The sequence below is a fragment of the Haplochromis burtoni genome, unplaced genomic scaffold (genome assembly GCF_018398535.1).
Source record: "Haplochromis burtoni strain Fernald_Lab_line unplaced genomic scaffold, NCSU_Asbu1 Contig_297, whole genome shotgun sequence".
Lineage (NCBI taxonomy): Eukaryota > Metazoa > Chordata > Actinopteri > Cichliformes > Cichlidae > Haplochromis > Haplochromis burtoni.
In genome coordinates this window covers 230358-250063 of record NW_024582658.1, presented here as the reverse complement: position 1 = coordinate 250063, position 19706 = coordinate 230358, and the positions used below count along the sequence as shown (strand labels likewise).

General features: G+C 41.1%; 2 protein-coding genes across 2 annotated transcripts in view; one reads left to right on the top strand and one right to left on the bottom strand.

The window, feature by feature from the left end:
* The first annotated feature begins 3973 nt into the window (after positions 1-3973).
* Positions 3974-12008, top strand: LOC102294408 (digestive cysteine proteinase 2). Its single transcript, XM_005940863.2, has 11 exons — positions 3974-4136; positions 4781-4840; positions 4924-5016; positions 5596-5768; positions 6716-6977; positions 7068-7263; positions 7361-7554; positions 7635-7726; positions 9769-9930; positions 11211-11400; positions 11487-12008. The coding sequence occupies exons 1-11, from the start codon at positions 4091-4093 to the stop codon at positions 11672-11674; spliced, it is 1656 nt and encodes a 551-aa protein (XP_005940925.1). The 5' UTR covers positions 3974-4090; the 3' UTR covers positions 11675-12008.
* A 133-nt stretch (positions 12009-12141) lies between these two features.
* Positions 12142-19706, bottom strand: part of si:dkey-166k12.1 (solute carrier family 22 member 13) — a 24910-nt gene continuing 17345 nt past the window's right edge. The window contains exons 4-10 of the mRNA XM_005940897.2: positions 19021-19189; positions 18759-18873; positions 16913-17016; positions 16607-16818; positions 16401-16509; positions 16105-16317; positions 12142-15939 (exon numbers count right to left, since the gene is read on the bottom strand). Of these exons, the coding sequence (XP_005940959.1) occupies positions 15837-15939; positions 16105-16317; positions 16401-16509; positions 16607-16818; positions 16913-17016; positions 18759-18873; positions 19021-19189 (1025 nt within the window). The 3' untranslated portion in view covers positions 12142-15836. The remainder of the gene's footprint in view (positions 15940-16104; positions 16318-16400; positions 16510-16606; positions 16819-16912; positions 17017-18758; positions 18874-19020; positions 19190-19706) is intronic.

Here is a 19706-nt window from a genome sequence, read left to right as displayed (position 1 = left end):
TGTGGTTTTAGGTTATTAGAAATCACATTGCGTAAGAACAAATGAGTGCATTAAAACATTTACCATACAAAACTGAATGACTGTAATTATACAATTGCTGTCATGGCAGAAAGAAAGTACGCCCTCTGTCACTTTTAATGTTCTTAAAGGTTTTTAAATTAGTTTCATTTCAGTGGTAACACAGCAAAGATCAGATTTCTCACTTTATTTGTTTGGTTTCATTTAAAATTAGGCCAAAATGCAGAAGAACAGAGTACACGCTGATATTTAATATCTTATAGAACCTCTTTGACCAATTATCATTTTCTGTGCCACTTGATCAGTCTCGTAAATCTCTGTGGAAGAAATTTGGCTCGCTCTTCTTTGCAACGTAACTTCAGTTCACTGAGGTTTGGGCATTTGCTTATGCACAGCTCCCACCACAGCATCACAATCAAGTTGAGGTCTAGAGTTTGGCCAGGCCACTGCAGCACCTTGATTCTTTTCTTGTTCAGCCATGCAGTTGTAGATTTCCTGCTGTTGTTGGGAAATCCTCGTGGTTTCTGCCTGATTGTGTTTCAGCCAATATTTAGTTTTCAGACAGATGACCTTACATTTGACTCTAGAATACTTTGCTATACTGAGTTAATGGCCAATTCAATGACTGCAATATCCCCAGTGCCCCATGGTTGCAAAAGAAGTCCAAATCATCACCCCTCCACCACCAAGCAACAGTGTTTGAGGTGTTTGTGCTGATATGCTGTGTTCTGTTTTCTCCAAACGTGGTGTTGTGCATTATGATCGAACAGCTCCACTTTGGTCTTGTCTGTCCAAAGGACATTGTTCCAGAAGTCTTGTAACTTATTCAGGTACAAACCTAAGCTGTGCTGCCATGTTCTCTTTCGAGAGAAGCGGCTGTCACCCTGCAGTCCTTCCAAACCAGCCATACTAGTTCAGACTTTTCCTACTTGTACTGTGATGAACTTTAACATATAACATACTAACCGAGGCCTGTAGAGTCTGAGATGCAGCCCTTGGATTTTTTTGTTTTACAATTCAACTGAGCATTGGGGAGAATTTCCACTCATGAGAAGACTGTTGTTGTAGCTCACCTGACATTTGGTTTGTCTAATTTTGAGACCTGCTAAGGATCAAAATGTTGTTATCCTGGGACGTAAAACCTCAGAACTGACAGGGGCCATGCTTTCTTTTAACAATGAAATTATAAATATTGTAACTACAATGTACGTACAAGACATTGTCACTAAGAGTCAGGTTTTTCTTCTTCTTTAAAATGTCACACTGTGCACACGTTGGTGTTTTTTTAAATGCACTGGAACATAAATGGAAAACACTCAGCATGTAGTTAATAACAACTATCACTTTTGAAACTCCACCAGCATAACACTCACAAACATACTCAAACACCCACAGACAGACAAAACACACACACACACCTTCACAGCTCTACACTTTCCAATCAAGAAGAAAATCAGCAAGATTAATCTTTTTGCATGCAGACTCACCCACAAAACCACATCTTCTTCTTTTGTAACAACTCTGCAACCATTAAAACCTGTCTCTAACAGACAGAGTGAGAGAATTAAACTCTTGCTCGATTGGTTATTTATTTTCACTTCTTTTGGGTGTTTTACAGCAGTTTTTTAGGCCTGTCACTTCCTCCTTTGTCCGCTACTTTTTTAAGGACACACTGCACACCATGCTGAGTATGCCAGGTTCTCAGACAATAGCTGTTTTGGAATAAAATTGTTGTTGCAAAAATAGTTTTTCATGCTTGTCAAACTGCATTTTCTTTGACATTTTTCAAACATTCAACAAAAGAAATGGGAACAAATTCTGTCTTTTTGTAACAGGCTATTAGAAACAAAGTGCTTAAAGATGCCATTTAAAATAAGTTCTTTGTTAACACCATCACCTTTCACAGAGCACTAAATGATCTGCAGAACAGGAAGAGTTACTTGACGATGCTCTTCGTGGACTACAGCTCAGCGTTTACCACCAACACCATAATACTAGACATCCTCACCACCAAACTGGACCACCTATTACCTGCTCCTGGATCAAAGATTTCCTCACAAACCAGCCTCAATCAGTCCAACCCCCAACCTCTCTGCTCGACTGTCATCCAGCACCAGATCCCACGCCCTGTACACCTATAACTGCACACCAACCAAGCCAACTCTCGTCATTGTCAAGTATGCTAATTACACCACCGTGGTTAAACTCATCTCTGATGGAGATAAGACAGCGTACAGGGTGGAGGTAGAGAACTTTTCCCACTGGTGCTCCGAAAACAACCTAAAGCTGAACATCCTTAAAACAAAAGAACTCATAATGGACAGACACAGACAGGTCCACTCCCCTCTAATTATAAATGGGGAATGGGTTGAATCTATCTCCACCTTCAGGTTTCTGGGCACCCACATCTCCCCTGATCTCACCTGGACCCACAACACCAACGCCCTGTAAAGGCCCAGCAGCGGCTGCACTTCCTCCGTGTCCTGAGGAAGAATTACGTGGACCAGAAGCTGCTGCTGGCCTTCACTGCTCCTCTGTGGAGAGCATCTCCTCCACACTGGGTGTTTGATAGACAGAGTCCACTACTGACAACAGGACAGCTGTACAGAGGGTAATCAACACCACCCAAAAAAATTATTGGTTGCCCTCTGACACCCTGGAGACCATTGCCAGATCCTCCTGTCTCAGGAAAACTAGGAAAATCATAGGTAAGCCCTTACACCCTTACACAGCTTACCATCTGTTTACCCGCTTCTCTGGTCAGCGCCTCAGGTCAATCAGGTCCCACACCTCCAGACCCAGTAACAGTTTCTTCCCCTGGGCCATTCAGACTGTTAACAAACACCCACCTCATGAATCTGAGCCATGGTCTGTGTGACCCTCATCACTCAGGCCACTATTTGAAGCTATTTTGTTCTCCAATGTCTGTCTTTCTCTTATTTCTGAATATATTCCTCTTGATTGTATATATTTGTCCTCTTTTGCTATTTTTTCCTGCTTTCTACTTTTTATATTTTATTCTGGCACCGTTGGTGTGGAGCACCCACAACTTTTTTTTTTTCTGTTCTCAAACCGATCTCCCTGTTGGAGCTCAGTCTGGGGGGAGTTATTTTTTTTCTCCTTATCTTTCCTCATGTGGTGCATTTTCCATTGTTATACCTCTCTGACCTGTCTTCCCCATGTGATGTTTGTGTAATGTATGTATGGTCAGAAGGGTAAGTCGGCGCTGGCAAAGGTCGGCAGCCTTAACTCCATTTCCTTTGGGGTCAACCTTCAGATCAATAAAGTTTTATTGAATTGAATTGAACTTCATTTTACACGTACAATGACAATAAAGGGCTATTCTATTCTATCTATTCCATTCTAAATAAAAATAAATAAATAAGAATGAATAATAGAAATTGTTTTAAAAACTTCTGGAAATGGTCAGGTATGAGGATTGGACTGAACGTGAATAAAAAAGCAGTTATTGTCCAAAGAAAACTTTGAAAACCCTTCAGAAACTTTGAAAGACTATTCTCGACATCACTGGATCAAAATGGGAATCAAAATGGGGCGACTTGACACTTTTGCACAGGATTGTATATAAAGAATAGCTTTTCAAAAAGCAACCCTTCTCTATAACAAACAAAACCCAAGAGGGAACTCTGACTAATCCTGTTGTAAATGTCATTTAACATACAATTAGCACACAATTAAGTTATCTTATCAAAGTATTTTCGTCTGATTGATTTAAGGATTTTAAGAGCTCCAAACAAAAAAGGGGAAGCCTCGGCTTCGTGACACGCAGTGGTAGTTCACACAAACACTGCCCTTTCCGCTGTTTTCCTATTATCTAGTTAACTACAGTCATATGACATGCTTCACATGATGTGCGTGCAAATAAAACTGTGATTGGAGGAGACACTTCCTCGGCGCGATGTGATTGGTGGACCGGGCAGGCACCGTTCTCCATGATTTAATCATTGTTTTGGGGGTTAAAGACCGTCCGCAGAGCAATGTGTTTCTGTGAGGTTTGGCTTTAGTCTGCCAGCTGCTCTCATTGTCACTCTGAGAATACAGAAGAAAAAAAATGCAGCTTTGGTACATTGCAGCTATTTTTTTGTGCGATGTCGCTGGTAAGGAAATACATTTCATATTTGTGTTTTTAGGTTAGCTGTTTACAGTCAGCCAGCGTTACATGCTGTGGAGGTAGCTAGCACTCGGGGGTCTTGTTACGCAGCGGTTACGTGCAAATAAACATGTTAATAAACGTACATTAGCATTCAGTTTGCTAAATAAGAGGCTATCTTTGTGTGTAAGTAGCTATACAGTAGAGCAGGAATACATACGATAATTTTTAACTTTCACATTAAAGTCTTCCTGTTTTAGCTTGAGAGAAGTGCTAATTTATGAGCGCCACTAACCACTCTTTAATTCGGCACACAACTAACTTTATTAATTACCAAAGCTTAACCTTTTCCTTTTATGATAAAGTGGGCTTTAAAACTTAAAAAAGGAAGGTTGGGGTATGAGAAGTTTATCTAATTTTATAGCTTATATTGCCAAAATGGCTACAAACGTCTGTTTTATCCTCTGCTCCGTGTGTGAGAAGTTAACAAGGCGTCTGTAAATGACCAGTGTTTGTAGCGTCCATGTAACCAGTTATAGCAAATATCCAGGGATAGCTGTCAGTATTTCTTGCTTTGCTATTTGCTGCTTGTTGCACACAGCTCTGTAGTTATATTACTAACATGTGTTGTCACCTCTGCTTCATTGTCAGGTACAGAGGCAAAGGCAGTACATAGCCTTCCTGATTTTGGAAAGAGCTATCATGTCAAAGGTAAGCTGTGAACTAACAGAGGGTTACACAGTATGTTTTGGGCCTTGTTGGAAGTTATGTTTCATTGAGTATTTACATTTCAGGAATCATCTCTCTGCCCTATGCTGAAATTGAGGAACCATTTGAGGCCTGGTTAGACCTAACAGCAAAGTCAAGCCGGATAGACTACTACCACGGTGAGAAACCCCCTTCAGCTGATTCTCCTGAAGCAGATTCTGTATTCCCCTGCTTGGCTAATCAGTAATTTGAAATTGAGTGCCTGTTGTGTAAGAGAAACGATACCAGACTGTAACATTATTGCAAAAAAAGAAGTGAAAAAAGACAGAGTAAGCACGCGTGATGAACATAATCTGATGACTCGTGTTGCATGTGACTTTGTACCAAAATTGTGTTTTTATATGCTTACAGTGCTGATGACGGCTGGTGCAAACTTACCCATGAATACTCCTCTTTATTTAGTTTTTCTTCCATCAGACAAATCATCATCTTGACTTGTACATAACTGTAGTCTGTTAGGAAAAAGGAAGAATGAACACATTCAAAGTAGTAATGAAATAATAAAATTGAATCCTGATATAATGCGTTTCTACTGACAGGTGTATACGCCAAAAAGCCCTGACTATAGCTAATAAGGTTTTGTCTGAGCCACACATAGCATATTCATTCAGAAATCTTGAGCTATTAACAAAATAAATGTACTATTAACATTAGAGAAGTCAATAATGTCTAATTTTAACACTCTTTATCACCAACAGGCCAGGTTTTGACTTACCAGTTAGCTTCAGAGCAGCAGTATGGCACTGCCTATAAGATCTCGCCTGAGACCACTGAAGAGGAGCTAAATGTGATGAAGTGCTTCCAGATTAACGGAACAAAGGACGAAGCAGTCACACCGCAGGCTGCGCTCCCCGATGTGCAGGGCTTCCAGGTGTGTGTTTTATTTCTTTTTATTCCACTTTTCAGTTTGATCTTCATGAGTAAAAGTGTATATATGGAACAGTCTCCGGTTGTTAAAACAGAAGCCAAAGCAGAAAAGTCTTAAAGCTGTATACTATCATTCTAATGGCCAGAAGGGGGTAGTTACCCTACTGCAAGAAGAAGTCAGAGTGTACTGAGGTCACGCACACATCGGTTAAGAGTTGACCTCGACATTGGACATGATGCAACCACCGGTTGCTAGGGAAACTTCTATTCCCCAACCAGTTGGCAGTGTTTCTAGTAGATTGCCAGTGTTTGTAGATAAGCCCTTCACTTACAGTCAGACCAGTAAATGGGAATATGCTACCATTACTAGTATTACTAATATTGGGGGAATACTAATATTTCTTTAGTGACAGGTTGTTTCCAGGAAATCACTAACCTGTCTGTAGGCTTGTGTGACTTTGGTTATAGCAGTCATTTTTGCAGCACCTGCCATCAGCCTCCAGCAATCATTCACAGCTGGTCTTGGAGTGCTCATTTTCCTCCTCACGTTCGAGGGTTGTCAGATGGTCACTCTCTAGACCCGCGTCACTATAGACGCATTCACTTGATCCTATGTTGTCACCACGATTGTCACACAATCATGGTATTAATGGTTAACAAGTTGACATCACATGGTCAGTGGTGATGTGTCAGCAAAACCGCAAAAGAAAACAGGTAAATGACTCAACTGCTTACCTCATTAAACCTTTTCTGATGAGTTTGTGGGCTCATAAGTCATAAGATCTTTATTACAGTGTCATGTTCATTTTGTAAATTACATTTTCATGAGGAGTATGTCTTAGTGGAAAACAAACCGTCACCATTTATGAGTATTTATATCGTAGTCACATATTTCATTGAATGTTTTTATCTTTTATTTTGACAAGTCAAGTTGTTCATTTCCCTCCTTAGTTCCTGAGGGTGGAGTACTACAGAGGTTCCCTGTGTGAAGTCTGGCAGAATGTGACCACTGTGGGTTACAAGAAGAACACGTACACACTGTGGGTGACACATTCAGAGCGAGGTGCAGATGGAGGAAAAGACACCCCCATTCCCATTCACTATGAGATGATGGGATACAACACTCTGCTGGGGTCTCATTACGACAAGTACTTGGTGGAATACAAGGAGTTCAGCACTGAGGTGAACCCCAAAGTCTTCCTGCTGCCTGAAGGTTTGTGTAAATATATACCTGCTCGACCTTTTGGAAGACTCAGAGGACAAAAGAAAAACAAAAACTCCTTCTTGTTGTGTTTCTATACAGGCATGAGTTGTGGTGGGTTTCCTGGTCCTGGAGTGGAGCACCATATGTTGGCCAATCCAATGAAAGATCTCATCCACACCTCAGCGTCAGGCCAGTCACAGCGCATGTTCAGCCATTTCAAGGACAAGTTCCAGCGGCAGTACAGCGATGAAAGGGAGCACGAGAAGAGGGAGCATGCTTTTGTTCTTAACCTACGGTGAGAGCAACATTTAATACTTTAATAATAATTGTGAGGCTACAGCTTTAGTAGTAGTTTTTCAGCGGTGTGTCTGACTGGTTCCCTGTTTTTCTAGGTACATTCACTCTAAGAACAGAGCGGGCATGTCTTTCTCTCTGGCTCTGAACTCTCTGTCGGATCGCACCATGTCTGAGCTGGCAACCATGAGGGGAAGAAAAAGGGGAAAGACCCCAAACAGAGGGCTCCCCTTCCCCTTCAAAGCTTACAAAAGAGTCAATCTTCCCGAGTCACTCGACTGGAGGCTTTATGGTGTGTATAAGCTTTAAATATTCACCAAAGATGCATCTGTGAGGAAGGTTTGTTTTTTCACCTTAACTCTGGCCTCCCAGGCGCCGTGACCCCAGTAAAGGACCAGGCCATCTGTGGCTCCTGCTGGAGCTTTGCCACCACTGGAGCAGTAGAGGGCGCTCTCTTCTTAAAGGTAAAAAGGATAGGAGGCAGCTTGCTGCACAGTCCTTGGCCCCATTCCAGTGTCTTCGAATAATGGGGCTCCTTCCCTATTCTCTTTGAAGCCGCAGATGCTCAGCTTGATGCTTCATCTGTTCTTGTTTGGGTTTATTTCCAGTGCAGTTACGTTTGGTATAAATCTATAGTTTCTGATGTTTTAGGGAGAAATTAGGTTTTATTTTAATACTCCTTGTATTGAAGTGGCTCGTGCAGGCAGAAGAATTCTCCCAGTGAAATGAATAAAATACAAAGATGCAAATTATTCAAGGTGCAGGACTGATATAGATTCTTTGTGACAAAACCAGCAGAATTATTTGCAAAATTAAAAATAACCATTTGTAAATTAGATAGATAATGACAGTCTGTCACATTTATTTAGCGTAGGGCTGCTGTTTGAGTCTACTGACCTTTTTTAAAAAATAAAAAAAACAAACAAACATCCTTCTCTCTGAAGTGCAGCCCTCCTTTTGGGGACAGATCCACAGGAAGATTCATTGTGTAACTTCAGTCGTGTTGGACGGGCTTTACAGTGTGTGTGTCTGTGTGAATGAATGAGTCTGAGGGGACGTCAGCTTTGGGCTGCCTCCATCCTGTAGAAAGCTGAGCTCAAAGGCATTCCTTATCCCATGTTGCCTAGCAACTTGATCCAAACATAGGATCAGTTTATTGGGACTTGACGGCACCCCATTGAAGTGACCGAATTCTGTGTCTCTCCCTCACATAGGAGACTCTTAATTATGTGTCTTGCCCCTGGCCTGTAGCTCTGTAACTCCTAGGCTGAGGTCCAGTGATGGAGGAAGTCTCAGGGCTAATACTTACATTAAAGCTCCTGCTTCATCGCAGTGAAGCAGGAGTAAAATGTTTTTGCATTGCAGTAAACTTAAGGTGCTGCGCTTGGAAATTTCCCACTGAGTATCAGTAAAATCTGATCTTAGTATTTATTTACTCATCTAGTTTTAAATTACTGATCAGAAAATGCAAAGTACATAACGAACACCGAAATCCAGGGTCGAAAAGTAAAGTGAATGTGGAAGTGAGCCCCTTGAGACTGGCTCCAAAGGCGATTCACTCAAGTATAAAGAATCGATAGAGCTTCTGGGTCTGAAAAGTGAAGCAACTGCAAGTTTATTCTTTTTTAAAGCCACTGGGGAGGTGATATCTGTGATTTTAAAAATACTCCTGCCTTATAAAAGTCTGTAGGAGAAGAGCCCATAAATCTTTATCCCTTTTGTAAATTTTAGTCATTTGAAGTGTCAGAAAGGAGGATTATCCAGGACATGCTCTTTGGCATCAGCGCGGTTTCATGGTCAGATTACCCCTCGCTGTCACATGTGGTTCAAAGCACCGAGATGATGTTGCAATGAGATTTCACAATGCAGTAGAAAACTTTATGGTAGTTGCATCCTTGTTTCACACTGTCAGTGGTCGTGATGGACTTCCATGTAAAAATGTCCAACTTTACACCAAAACATGTTTTTAAGGTCTGGTTTTGGTCTCTGTAGCGACTTCTTGTTTAACGATGTATAAATATATAAATGTAAGGGATTCATCCGTGCAATAATCTTAACATTTCTCACTGAGGTAAAGCAGCTTGAACTGCTAATTGCTTTGCAATAATTGCAGGAACAGTTTGTTTTGGCTAGGAGGAAGTACTGCTGTGAGGCTGCAGCAGGTCGTCTTTGAACCTGAGCGATGCAGTGACCCTTTCCCCACGGGCAGGTTCATAAACAGAGCCACTCAGTGGGGGGCACGCTTTGAATTTAGTTCTTCGTGATCTCACAGCATCTTCCTAGAAACCTGTAGATTGCAGCTGGAGTAAAAATGGTGTAGGAATGAAAGCCGATTATAAATGTTTAGCTGTCTTGTTTGTGTTTCATATAATCAAATGTCAATAAAGTGGATCAGTGGATTAAAATGTCTGCATTTTATTAGAGTTTGATTCATGATTAGTGCAGAGTAAGCGCAGGCTGCTGATGTAATGCCGAGTGTAATCATACTTTTGCTCGTGTCTTTCAGACGGGCTCTCTGCAGGTTCTGTCTCAGCAGATGCTGATCGACTGCTCCTGGGGTTTCGGTAATAACGGCTGCGATGGCGGGGAGGAGTGGAGAGCGTACGAGTGGATCATGAAGCATGGAGGCATCGCCACAACGGAAACATATGGCGCCTACATGGGGATGGTGAGATGATTTCACAACAACAAATCAAACATTTAAATGGCCTGTATTTGTATAGCGCTTTACTCGTCCCTAAGGACCCCAAAGCACAACCAGTCATTCACACACAGGTGATGGCAAGCTACATTGTAGCCACAGCCACCCTGGGGCGCACTGACAGAGGCGAGGCTGCCGGACACTGGCGCCACCGGGCCCTCTGACCACCACCAGTAGGCAACGGGTGAAGTGTCTTGCCCAAGGACACAACGACCGAGACTGTCCAAGCCGGGGCTCGAACCGGCAACCTTCCGATTACAAGGCGAACTCCCAACTCTTGAGCCACGATCGCCCCTTAAAAGAGCGACGTTAATGGTGTAATTCTACAAATCTTATCATTGTGTATTAACGGCATGTTTGATTTCAGGCTCAGGAAGCCTGTCTTACAGTTAAACAAGCTTTTGACCAGAGACTGTTTCATGTGTCTCTTAAGTACTTAAAAGCATTCAGAAAGTTACTGTCAGTTTGCCCCACTGTGTATAACTGTGTATTTATTAACATCAAAGGAAGAGACTGACTTCCAGTGACCTGTGATTATCCCAAATTGCTCTCGTGTCACCCAAAAGTAGCAAAAGTTGCAAAATTCAGTCATAAATCTAGCATGCTCTAACTAAGCAGACATAGATCTGCTGTTAAAGAGTAGTATTAAATATTATACATGTATTTAAAAATAAACTATGTGATGTCTGTTCATGTCTTTAACCCAGCTGCCCCACATGTGCTAGGTCACAAAAAGCCAGAGGTGGATGAAAGCCAGTTGAAATGACAACTGCTGGTGTGTATAAATGGCCTTTACTGGGCAGCTATTCTACCATTCTCTCCAGTGCTCCTTGTTAAGTTTTCCTTTGTAATAAAACAGCAATTTTAAGGTCCAGAAATATTCAGAACCCAAACAAAGATTCACATTTTGTTCCAATAATCCCTCCCCTCTGGTATTCCAATTAAAATAACATTCCTTGCAGCTATCATAGAATCATCAGGAGCAAAACATCACATACTTTCTTTCTGTGTTGAATAATGGATTGTTTTTCCATTAATTTGCCCTCCACAAACCCCAGTAAATCACATGTGTATGATTCATTTCAATACATTCCTCCCTAAACGTTAAAGCAAAACCTACAAATTTATATTTAAAAAAACAAGCCAGCAGAATAACTGCCTGCTTATTAACAGTGGATTTCAACACAAAAGAGGATTTCGAGAAGCTGTGAGAAAGTTTTTAAAAATATTTTTTTCTCTCCGAGTAGAACGGATTTTGCCACACGAACTCATCCGAGCTCACTGCACGTATCCAGAGCTACACGAACGTCACGTCTGGCGATCAACTGGCCCTCAAGCTGGCGCTCTTTAAAAACGGCCCCGTTGCCGTGAGTATCGACGCATCACATCGCTCGTTTGTTTTCTACAGTAACGGCGTCTACTACGAACCTGCTTGTGGTGAGTGTTTTTTCTTTCCACAGTGATTGCGTTAGATACTATCCTTCACGCTCACAACAACGTAACTCGCTGGTTCTGTTTTTCAGGGAACACTGTGGATGATCTGGACCATGCTGTGCTTGCAGTGGGATATGGCACCCTGAATGGAGAGCCATACTGGCTCATCAAGAACTCTTGGTCCACATACTGGGGCAATGATGGCTACATCCTCATGTCTATGAAGGATAACAACTGTGGTGTTGCCACTGATGCTACATATGTTACACTGGCATAGACTGTCTTCTTTTAAAGCCTTTATGTTGCTGCTGATGCCACTTCATGACTGCTGAATTACACTTAATCTTGATGTGTGTGTTAGGCCAGCTTTATGGGAAAAAAGCCTAAGAACTTATCGTGGACTGAACTAAACATGGCAGCCTGATTGGGAGGAGACAGCACTACAGTGTTGCATTGATAACAAGACAAACTGGATCATTGTGAAGTAAAAGGTGTTACGTCCCGATAATCTATTTTGTCTCTGTGGTGTTAGTTTTTTAATTGCTGCTGGAAGGCAGAATTTTTATTGAAAACAAATTTAAATAAATTTGCTGGTCCCAGGAAGTTATTAACTCTGGTTGCTTTGTCTGTTTCTACTTGGTGGCACACAAACACACACAGAACAAGTTCACTCAGTCATTAAAATTTTACTGCTCAAGGCACACTGGCTCAATGCCCTTATTTCAGATAAGTCACAAATTTCCACTCGTCCTTTACAGACAAATTATTCCTGCTATAAAAAGAAGTTGCATTTATAATGACATCTAACATCACATGCTGTGGCCAGCATTAAGGCGTGCACTCTCACATCATGCATATCGACATTTATACAATTGGTTTCTTTAATTTCTTTGCAAAAGGGATTTAGTTTGTTTGTTTTTTTAAGTCTACAAAAAATCTTACAACAAATTGGTTTCACAATGGAACAGAAATAATATCAAGTGTTTCAATTGACTTTACTATTTTCTTTTTTTTTTTAAATTGATGGAAGGTCACAAAAATATTAAGTCATACAGGAACATGATAAAGAAATGATGCCGTCTTCTGATGATGCCGGAGAAATTGGAAAACTGCTCTGTGGTCAGAAATGTGAAATTCCTTTTGGAAAACATGAGCGTCATGTCCTCCCAGATAAATCCTGTGTCTTTCACGGTGTGTGAGTGCATCAGGGGCTGTGCAATTACACATCTGAAAAGGCACCATTAGTGCTGAATGGCATATACATACATATGAGGGCCCAAAATTTTTTTAAAAAAGCAGAGTGGGTATAAAATTTTGAGAAAAAACTCAAGATTTTTGACATTAAAGTGGCAAATCTGAGAGAGAACATTGAGCCTACAGTGCCTAAGACGCCTCTCATGGTTTCAATCCTTCAAACCATGAGGATTGAATGCTTTAATAATCTGTTGGATTGCGTCCTGATGTACCACAAGTCCTCAAGACATCAACTGTGCTGTAGTACTTCACACACAGGCTGTTACCTCATCCAAATCAGTGTGTTTTCTCATGAATAGCAGCTCATGACAACGACTCTTTGAAGCTCAGACGCTTTTGAAAATGTGGTGATTCTGAACTTAAACCACAAGGATTTCTTTATTGCAAAGTCCAATTGAAAAGTAGAATTAAATTAGGTCATCTAAGAAAAAGGTTTTTTTGTATTATTCCTGGCAAATTTGCCATTTTTCTCATTAATTTGCCACTTTAATGTAAAACATGTGGGGTTTTTTTTCCATTTTTTTCTTGGAATTTTTCCTGCAGTCCAGACCTTCCACCAACAGAAAGCAATTGGCACATCATGAAGAGAACAAGATATAAAGACTCAGGACTGATAAGCAGCTAGAATCATTTTTTTCTCAGTTTAAATGTTCCATATTGTTTCCATATTCTATTGTGAATCAAATGTGGGTTTATGAGGTTTGCAAATCATTGCATTTTATTTCTATTTACACTTTTACAGTTGGACATGTAAATGCTTGTGCCTGAATAACAGCACAAACATACGGTGTTGTGTAAAAGTATTTGCCCGCTTCCTGAGTCCCTCTCTGTCACAATGTTTCAGATCATTAAGCAGAGTAACCAGAGTAAACGCAAAACGCAGTTTTTAAATGATGATTTCATTAAATGTGTAAAAATAAAATCAAGAAGGGGCACAGATACTTCACAGCACTGTATGGCATCATATTGCATATTCAAGTGCATCCGATACATGAATCGAATTTCTTCTATAATTCATAACAATAACAGCCCTTGATTGCTTGTGAAGACTCATAGAGTGTTATCATTGATACATGCTGCAGTCCGTTTGTATTGGACAATAATAAAAGGAGAACAAATCTAAAAACAACAACAACAACAACAATGCTGAAATCAAATATTCTTCCACATGCTGATAACAGTCAAATCTCTTTTTTTTCATCCAAATCTATTAAATACAACAGTCTAACTAAAAGGCTTCACTAGTGCATGCAGTCTTTTTTCTTGGCTTGAGACGAAGATGAGGCAGTTGCTTGCAATATAAATTTGTGCTACAACCAACATATGCCCAAAACAAAAACACTTTCATACAAAAATATCAAGCATGTTTCTTTGAACAAAATGTTTAAAATGCAGTAATAACGTTTGGAGAATAGGTGCGTTGCATTTGGCAGTCTGCTAGTCTTCTCCAGTCTTTAAACAACGTTTAGTTGTGCGTTCGGCCCCCCAATCACAAGAGCAGCGCGTCCAGGGATTTTGCCCTGAACAGCAACCGCACACCCATCTTGAGTGCAAACAATACCTAATTTTAAGTGGTGCGAAACACAGTCCGGAGATCTTTGCGAATTTATAGCACGCAGCACACACAGATCAACAATCAGCACCGTTACAGTCACGTGAAACAGAAAGTTTTCACTGGACTTCATGCTGCCTGTGAAGACCCAAGTACACATTTAATGCTTCCAAAGCAATTAAGAGGATAATAGAACACAGTTTATTTAACTGATTAACAACAAGCGTGACCACTTCTAAAAAAGCAGACGTTTGATGGTCTGGTGCATTCAGGTGTGTGTTAACACATTACCGAATCTTCAGAGGAGTGGACACCCCAAAGTCAGACCACCAAATGCTCAGAGTAACAGCAAAAAACAGCTACGTGAGCTACATCTCAGAGTCTACACACTTCAGTTAGAATGTTAAATCTTAAAGTTCACGACAGTACAATTTAAAAAAGACAGAAAAAGTCGCTTGCTTGTGAGGAGCTACCAGGAGAACATCTCCTCTCTAAAAAGAACATGGCACCAATGCTTAGGTTTGAACAGTAACATCTGAACAAACCACAACACTTCTGAAGAATATCTTTTGGCAAAAACCAAACTCAGCATATCAGCACTTACAGCTCATATCAGCTGTGAAGCACGGTGGTGGAGGGGTGATGATTCAGGCTTCCTGTTGGCCATGTGACCTAAGCATCTTTCAGTGACTGAGTCGACCATGAACTGCTCCGTACACACAAGTGATCTAAAGTCAAACGTGTGACTATCTGTCCGTCAGCTAACGTTTGACCCAAATATGGTCACGTAACAGCACAGCAGGAACAGAACGGCTGAAAAGAATCCAGGCGTTACAATGGTCCCGTCGAAGTCAAGACTTCAATTTGATTAAAATGCTGTTGCAGGTGCTTAACAGAGCTGTGTATAAACAAATGCCTGCAAACCTCAATGAACTGAAACAACGCTGTAAGGAAGATGTCCCAGAATTCCTCCACGATAACGTGGTAGACTGAGAAAGTCATACAGTGAACTATTACTTCAAGTTAATACATGTGGTTCTACAAGAAGTTTCTGGAGTTAACGAGTGTCGCAGAAGGAGAGAGGAAGTCGCTTTAGCTTGCTGTAGCCATGTCTGACAAGCTAACTGTTAGCCGACTTACATACAGGAGAAGATTAAATTAATTTTTGCTGCGTTTTCATTGTTGCTATAGAGTTATTATTAAACTGGCAGATTTTACAAATGTGACTGTTTACTCTTTAAATTTGACTTAAATGACATACTTACAGAACAATCCAATTCAGCTTTATATTGATGTAAAGACCCTACAGCAATGCACTTTTACACTGATTGTTTTCACCCAAAAGGCGGTGCAGACGTTCTGGTGGCAGGGAAGTGATGTATGAATGCTCTCATGCATGGATGAATATACTGTATACACATATGCAAAATCCTAATAGGAGCTATTATTCTGCCTACCCACATTCAAACCTCAAGTAAAAGGTGTAAATCTCTGATGGATTTAAAAGATTGTAAAACACAGATATTTCTGTGCTGCTTTTTTTCCATTTGAAATATGTTCTGCACCTGACGTGTAATTGCATAGAGGGTTTTGTGAAAAGTAGTATTTCTGGCATCAAAGCTGAGGCTGTGCATTAGGTGTGGCTTGCCAGATTGCATAACTCCAGCTTCTCTGTGCTGCGTCCTGATTGGCTATCATCTTCACACATCTCTGGGTTTTCCTCGGTTGGAGGTGTCCTGTGAGAGAGGAATAACAAAAAGTAGACACTCATTATTGTAGAGGTTTCATGTGCTTTGGAGTTCAAATTGAAGACTGTGTGTTAAAGTTTGCTAACCTGCGTTTTTACTTTCATCCTTTCTTTTGTATTTTGCTCAGAAGCAAGCAGGTTTTTAAACAATTACCTAACATCCCAGTTCTCTGCATCCTCCACTGTGTCTGGAAGAGGTCTGTCGGCAGTTTCAGGAAGGGCCAGGGCAAGGACAGCTCCCAGAAGCGGAGAGATGCCGAAGATGGCGAGGGGTGTGGCCGGGCTGTGGTTATGCAGCATGTTGATAATGGGTGCCAGCACACCACCCATCCTTGCAAACATACAGGATACGCCTATTCCTGTTTGCCTTTTGGCACAGCAAGGGAAAAGAAACAGTTTCAGGAATGCATCACTGAAATAACCGTTTGATGATTAGGACAGAAGTCTCACCGAAGCACCGTGGGGAATATCTCAGCAGTGTAGACATAGATCACAGCAAACGACGCCGCTATGCCAAACTTCCCTACCATGGCGAGACCACTCAGGAGATTGGGATGATCTGCAGACGGAAGGAGAAAAATCATTCAAGTGATGAAATAAATTTTAATATTAGCTTTTTGAGGAAGAAAAAGCATTTTAGCAAGTTTCCATCTTACCTGCAGGCACTGCAAGCATGAGCAGACAGGCGAGGCCTCCGATTGCCAGAAAGCCACTCTGAGTGAGTCGGCGGCTAAAGGGCAGCACGACGAGGACCAGAGAACGAGCTGGGATCTCAACCAGCCCGAACACGAACTGGGTCAGGTAGAGGTCTGTCCCCAACCTGGACACGCCCAGTGAGAGACCATAATAGACCAGCACATTCACAAACCTGTGATTTCAAAGGGGAGAAAGAGAGGAGTGATAAAAAGCTACAGAGACATTGTCTCTGCTGAAAATGACAGTGAAACGACAAGAAGTCGTACCAAACATAGAACAGGATCAGCGATCTTTTCCTCATCTGAGGCGTGCGTACCAGATCGACAGCCGAGTGACTTCTCTTCCCCTCGACCGATATCTCACACTCAACCTGATGTGGACGCCACAAACGAATCAGAAACCACAAAAGAGGCTTTTACATTTTACCTGTACATTAAAAACATCTCTACACTACTCGATGTACTGTAAATGTTAAATCAAAATATTATATTTAAATCTAAGTGTTACATTAAAAATCCTCAAACCAGATGTTTTTATAAGGTGTGGAGCATGCTTCAGCTTACAAACCCCATACAGTTATGTGTAGGCTGATCTAGTACTTAGCAGTGTTGTGGTACAGGTGCCTTTAGCCACGCTGGCTTTAAGCAGTCATGATGGCTCATGTAACGACTGCTTATATCTTTGCCGAATGCATTTAGCTAAATCCACAAGGAGCAGTAAACCTCTGAGTGATCAACACCAGGAGTACAGGTCAGCTGATCACCGGCTGTCCACAAAGAAACTACTGTAACTCCCAGTGCACATCATCATGTGACTTATTTAAGTTAACCCCCCTGTGGCACTGCTCCATCTATCTCAGGGTTCCCCACCTGTCAATTTCAATTTTAACACCTGTACATGATTAATAATAAAACATGTTTTAGTATCAAAATTTAAAGTACATAAAATACGCAGGATGGCCTTTTTCACAGCCACATACAGGACATTGTTGGATCATTTTTGGCCTGATAGCACTGAAATAGAATTCATGGAAAAGTTACGTTTATTTGTAATTTCATTCAAAAAGGTAAAGTTGCATATATTCTTTATTCATTACATGTGAAGTGAATTAATTCAAGCCTTTTTACATATTGATCAAACAATATAGTTACTGCGTATCTCTCCGTCTAGCTCTGTACATGAAACCACGGTAACGGGAAGACTGATTAGTCTGGAAGGTCGTCACTAGACTGCAATAGTGTATCACCAGCTGTGAGTCATGACAACCAGTTATTGAAGTTTCATCTGTGCCACAAACTTGCACGTGTTCAGCACACAGCCCGAGAAAATCCCTGCTATCCTGACCATGCATTACACGCTGCATTAAAACAAATCAAGAAAACAGTGTTCTCAGCACGAAACCTTAAGTCCTTCAGCTTTCATGTGGCCATCATCAAATCAGAGGATTCAGCTTTGAAAACTAGCTTAGAAATGTATGTTTTTATTTATTTATTAAGTTTCACTGTATAAAAGTTGTACTCCTCATTTCGTGATTGTCTCATTTTCCTCAGGAAGCTCAGCTTTCACTTGATTCATATTTAATTCTTATGAATATCTTGCCAGGTAGAAAATGCCAAAGGGACCCGTTTCATGAGAGAACTGCAGCATGAGTCCTACGAGACAAAACAAAACATTTAATATGGCTTTTTGTTTTCTTTTTCGCATGGAAATGATGAAGACGACGAAATCTCTGTGGCTTTTCCGAGATCATCGCTGCTGATATAAAGGCAACTGTAAGGGGAGGAGATTTCTCTGTGATTATTTTCTTTTAATTTTGTAACAGAATCGCACGAGGCCACATGAAGATCAAAAGAGAAAACATTTGCTTCCAGGACAGCATGCTCTGTTCACTGTTTTCCCTTGGTTTAATGTGGCATGTAATGAATGCTCACACTACTGGTGTGTGATCTGAAATGCAGTTGGGTTTGTGTGCGATCGCTGCTGGAGGAGTACGAGGTTTTTGTTAGAGATTACAGAGTAAACAGGAGAAAGGTGGCTGTAAAAATAAAGCCTAACACTGTCACAAACACTGTTTTTGAACCAGGTGATCCTGAACCTGACACACACACACACCTGTACGGTGGGAGGTAAGACACGACCATTAACCAGCGCTGCCTTGCGAAGGAGCGCGATGGCCTCCTCTCTCCTGTTGTTGGCCAACAACCATCTGGCCGAATGGGGAAGCACCCTTGTTGGCATTGAGAGGTCAAACAGAGAGGTAGAGAAAAGGAGAAAATGAGGAATGATAACATGCAAGACACTCATAGAAATGCAGGTGTATTTTCATGTCTGAGCAGGGCAGATTTTATATTCAGATGTCAGTTGAATTTCTCACCATATATAGAAGCTAAGCAGGAAGCCCGGGGCTGATATTGCTAGTTGCAGCTTTCTCCAGTCTCGTATAAGATATGCTACTCCTGCTAGCAGCATATAACCCAGGCCATAGGCATAGTCGGTGATGATACCAGCCAGCATGCGTCTCTTGGTGCATGTCCACTCAGTACCTGTAGAACGAAGCGAGGAGAGGAATTGTGGGTAATGGTGGCAAGGGTTTTGCAAAAACAGCTTTCAACCAGTTTATTTGCATATCTGAAGATAATGAAAGGTCTGCACAAATGTGTTCCTTTGTTGTTAGCATAAAGATGAGGAGAGCCTAGCTGTCTAAAGCCTGAACTTACATCTAAAAGTTCTGTCATGTTTGCTTACTCAGCACAAAAAATAACTGTATGAGAACTTAGGTGAAAATAAGGAAAGCGCTAGACAGAGCTCTTAAATGTCTGGCATGGTGGTGCATTAGTAGTCTATGAGGTTTTGAGTCATGTGACCACGAATCTTGTGACCGTTAATCACCTGATATAACCTGTGTGCTTTTTTTGGATGTGTAGCAAGGTTTAAGTGAGTAAGGCAAGGCAAGTTTATTTATATAGCACAATTCAACAACAAGGTGATTCAAAGTGCTTTACAGAGACATTAAAAAACAAAAACAAATAAAAAGCATGATTTAAAATCGATTAAAAAAAA